General features: G+C 41.4%; 1 protein-coding gene across 1 annotated transcript in view; it reads right to left on the bottom strand.

Moving 5' to 3' along the window:
- Positions 1-1,695: 1,695 nt before the first annotated feature.
- Positions 1,696-4,796, bottom strand: part of HECA (headcase homolog (Drosophila)) — a 10,695-nt gene continuing 7,594 nt past the window's right edge. Inside the window, exons 3-4 of the mRNA XM_010137627.1 lie at positions 4,382-4,536; positions 1,696-1,860 (exon numbers count right to left, since the gene is read on the bottom strand). Coding sequence (XP_010135929.1) covers positions 1,696-1,860; positions 4,382-4,536 — 320 coding nt within the window. The remainder of the gene's footprint in view (positions 1,861-4,381; positions 4,537-4,796) is intronic.

The following is a 4,796-nucleotide window of genomic DNA, read 5'->3' as shown; positions in this document are numbered from 1 at the left end:
AGGCAGCAGGAAGTCATCTGTGCCAACACAAGCCCTCTGTGCAGCTTGAGTATTACTCAAAGAGTGGCTACTGCTAAAAGGAGCTAATTCTGCAGTGAAGACAGCCAGGAAATAAAATGGTGAACTTGGCAATTTCATGCACAAAGAAACATGGATATTCCGCTCGAGTTTTATGTGCACATTAATTTCTTAACTTAGCAGAAAGCGTAATTCTCAGTCCAGCATATGAAACACTTCACTGGCTTCTGACTTGTTTTGTTTTCTTTCCCAAGGTGGCAGAGTATCAGGGCCATTTTCAAGATCGTGATTTCAACAGATACACTCTTAAAAGAGATCCTAACTTGGAACAACAAAAAAAACTTTAAAAGAAACAAAAAATAATCCCACCCCACAAACATAAATAAAACCCACACCTCTCAAGTGCACAAACAATCCATAAATATACTATTAAGAAAAAAAAAAACCCCAAACCTCCCCTAAATCTCAAATGGCTTGAGAAACCAACCAAACATTAATGACCTATTTTAAAAATTTTATTTGAGGAAGGGTAAAATGGGAACAAAGGAGCCACAACTGCAGAGTCTATAGGGCCAAGCCCTGGGATACAAATTCACTGCCTAATGCGTAGTCTATTACGTACAGCACAGAGACATGTAGGAAGGAAATACGCTAAGTCTGCTTTCTTAAGAAGTCTCCAAGTTTTTAGATCCTGGACTTAATGCAATTTTGAAAGACAAAGGTCCAGCAATTAATTGTTTTAAAAAGCGACGCCATGTTTCGTACTCACTAACTCTCAGCAGTCGTAGGTCCCACTTCATGGTCCTCCTTCCACACCAATCACACCAGCCCGCAGTGGGCAGCAGACATACACAAACACAACCCCATTCAGCTCAGACTGTTCCTTCCCTAAAATGCCCGTGAAGAAACACCTTTAAATGAAGCATTTTAAGATGTCCAGTTTGTTTCGGTATGGATGTGGCTGGGCACATGACAGCCCTGGTGGAAGAAGTTCTATTGCTGTACGGTCCGTCACTGAGGCAACGCACACCAAACGCACATGGCAGGAAGACACTGTGCTAAAAAAACCCACCTCATTTCAAGATTGCATGTTCTGGCATACGTTTACATTCACTTGTCACAATACTTTAGTTTACCCCATCTCGGGAAATCCGAAAGAAAGCCTGATGAGGCGACTGGCAGCATGGGGTCAGCTCCTGCGCCCTTGGGAACCGATGCAAAAGGCTGAATGAATTCAACAGTGACCGGACGGTTTCTTTCAAAGGATTTCCCATTTCCACCAAGCTGGAGGGCCAATGACCCTACACAATTACACACTTTCCACCTGGACATATTTCTCTGTCCTGTATGTCTCCCCTCACCCTTCCTATAAACTGTATTACAATTATTATTATTATAATTATACAAAAAAATAAAACCGAAGCTGAACTTTACCCCACATTCGGGATATATTCAAAGGCCATTAAATTGGCTTGCCTCCAACCTTCACAGATACCTTGTCAGGAGGATTCTGGTTTTAACGACATGTATATATACATATTAATATGTACACAGACAAAGAAGCTGCTCTTTCAGTTAGAAAAGAAATTAAATCTCATCACAGAATGAATCCTATAAAAAGATATGTAATAAAGTTGAAATACCCATAAAATAGCTATTACTAAAGCAAAGCTTTCGTCAATAAGCCTCCAAAACTTTAAATGAAGAAAATGGCTTCACGAAGTGGTAGTCTAGATTTCCACAGTGCGGACACTGCTGGACGTTGCTGTATTCAGAGAAATACTGCATGCCAATCCGTACATCTATTACTGGCTTCCCACAGTGCTTACAGTTCAGTCGAGCCTGTAAAAAACAAAGAAACAAACAAAAAAAACCCTTTTGAAATAACCAGACTTGCCTCCGCTTCTCCCTGCCCTGCCCTCCCCGTCAGGAGAAGGGGTAGGTCGGGAAAGTGCTGGTAAGGACATTGCTCACCCGGGCTGGTAACTCAGCCACACACAGTGTTTTTCATGTGAAATTCCACCACCAAATTCTGCAGAGTAGGTCACCTCTCACTCTGACTGACAGGAGGTAGAGAATTTCCAAGTTTCTATATGCAAATGATTGTTTTGTGTTAATTTCTGAACCAATTCCTCAATCCCCAGCACAAGCAGTGCTGTCTCAATAAATCATAATGAAGCCCCAGTGCGAAGACAGAAATCTTACATTTGTTCCATGCAGTTCAACCGTTCAGGCTGACGTCTGAACACGATCATTGTGGGCATTTTCATCTTTTGGCTTAACAAATGCATAACCCAGTCTACTTTATCAGCATGGTGTGGTGCGGTACCACTTTAAGTATCTATTTTAACATTTATATGATATTATACAAACCAAACATCACTTTCCACATACAAACTATTCTACAAAATCCAGCTGAGAAAGGACCAACATCAACTGGGTGGGTATGAGAAATAATTAAAGGTCAAGGGTGAGGACAGACAGAGCTATTAATGTTCGGCAGTAACAAAAAAAGGGTAAGTCTTCAGAAGGAATCTAGCGGAGACACCCAGCCCACTGGATGTAAGGAAAGCCAAAGGCGGTGTGAGTGCTCAGCAGGCACCCAGAAATGCTCGAGAGAAGCAGTTTAAGAGTAAACGTGGCAACGAGGAGCACGGGCCTGAGCTGTACCGTAGCTTAACCTCACAGCCCAATACGCTAACAAAAGCATCAGCTTTTACACTGAGAAGAAGAAAAAAATTCTTCTCTATGGCAATCTCGATGTAAGGAATTCTCCTGGGATGAGGACAGGAAGAGATTATTAACAGTACTACTACAGCTGAGACACGACCACCAGCTCCACAGCCATCTGCTTTGCTTGCAAAGCAGAAACTCGAAGAAACACTATCTAGTAGGGTATGGATTTGTATGATTTTCTTAACCCAAGCGTTGTTTCCCCTCTTGCTACTGCCCAGCACATCAGTTAGGTGCTAGTAACCTGACAGCAACTGCAGTCCATTATCCCACATCCAATTGCTGATGCATAATTAAATATTTTGCAATAAGGTATGAAATTATTCAAAATAAAATTAGCAAGGGAATTTGGAGTTAAATTATATACTATATTTAAATGTCATTCCTTTGGATGCACGAGTCATCTGTAACAATCATGGAGAAACAATAATGCGCATTCTCTGGCAATCGCAGTCACTGCAGCTAATGATTTCATAGTCAGTTCTATTACTTGCCACGTACTGTCACACTGTCCATTAATCATGTAATTAAGGCTCTTGTATAACAAGCCCTTATCTCAACAGAAGCAATTCAGATTTAAATGTGCTGGCTTTTACACAGCAAACCAACATCCGTGTTTTATCTTTAAGAGCCCCTATGTTTTAAGAAAAGTTACAATCTCAAGAGGCACTGAATTTGGAGGTAGTTTTAATTGTTATCAACGTCATTTTAACCAGCAGCAGCAACGCTACCTGTCTTCAGAGCAACACGTTTTGGTAAATACGTTACATTTAAAATAAAATGGAATTTCACGTATTGACAAAACCGTATTTTAGGTTGCTCTCAAGCACACGTTACCATGAAGTGATCACACTTTGAATGAGTGCATCTCCATGAGGCTCCTGTCCTAACCCAGCAACATCACTTGCGTATCCAAAGGCAACAGACAAATGCTTTTCCCACGGCTGTCTACCCCTATGGGCACAACAAAAGTGTGCTGCGACAATTCTCTTGGATGCTGATGACCCTGTTGCCTCAGGTCCATCCACTCTAGCACAACTCCAGGCCTCGGATCTTTCTCACGCAAGGTGAGCACTTGATGAAAACTCAACTGCTTCAGGCTGTGGAGTACCACCACCAGAGTCAGCTGCAGCAAAGGTTAAGGAGAGACGGGTAATGTCCAAGCACAAAGACACTTCAGACCTTTCTGTTCTCTTGGCTTTTTGCTACGATTACCTTACGAGAAAACACAATTCAAGCAACTAAAAGAAATCTCAATACATGAAATATCTGCTCAAAATGTGTAATTTTTATTAATATCCTACTGGAATTGTATCTGATGCCACACAAAATTGATCATCCTAGGCATCAGATTTAATTGTGAAGGCATTTAAAGTGGCTTTATTTAAAAAACATTTAAGTACTAACCCTACTAACCGCTGACCATTGCACTGTCTAGCTATAGACCGTGGTGACACCTAAGTTAAGACAAAGGGACAGGGGCTCAGTCAGCTTTCTTGTACAGCACTCATAGGTACTCATGGAAAAGAAGGACGGGAGAAGGGAATACAGAGGAGATACACAAAACTTGGCTTTATTTATCATCAGTTGGAATTTCACCTTATGAGTCTTACTGACGTATGGTACTAACCTGACAACAGGGAGATGCTGCCAGAATATCGTAGGTATACATAGTTCCCAGCTGGTGCCAGCTTCCATCCCATCGGGACTTGCACTTAATGCAGATAATTTTGTGAACCCCTTCTAAGCAGTCTACACAAACAGCATAGAGGTGCATAAGCCTTCCTGTGGACAGGAAAGACACTTCTTAGGGAGACTGGAACAGAAGATTAAAACAGACATTTCCTGCAATGTGTGATCTGCCCCTTAGTGGCACAGATCACACCTTATTAATTTTTTTTTTTTTTAAAAAAGGGTGAACAGTAAAGTAAAAAATATTTTGCTATGGGAAGTACAGAGGGCTTGACTGAAGCTGTTTTCCAGGGATGCAAAACTCAGGAATTGATCACCCTGCTGGTAGACCTTAGCAAAATATCCTGTAAAAG

This window comes from Buceros rhinoceros, unplaced genomic scaffold (assembly GCF_000710305.1).
Source record: "Buceros rhinoceros silvestris isolate BGI_N320 unplaced genomic scaffold, ASM71030v1 scaffold14966, whole genome shotgun sequence".
Lineage (NCBI taxonomy): Eukaryota > Metazoa > Chordata > Aves > Bucerotiformes > Bucerotidae > Buceros > Buceros rhinoceros.
Note: the sequence above shows the minus strand (reverse complement) of the source record. Positions and strands in the feature narration are given on the sequence as shown.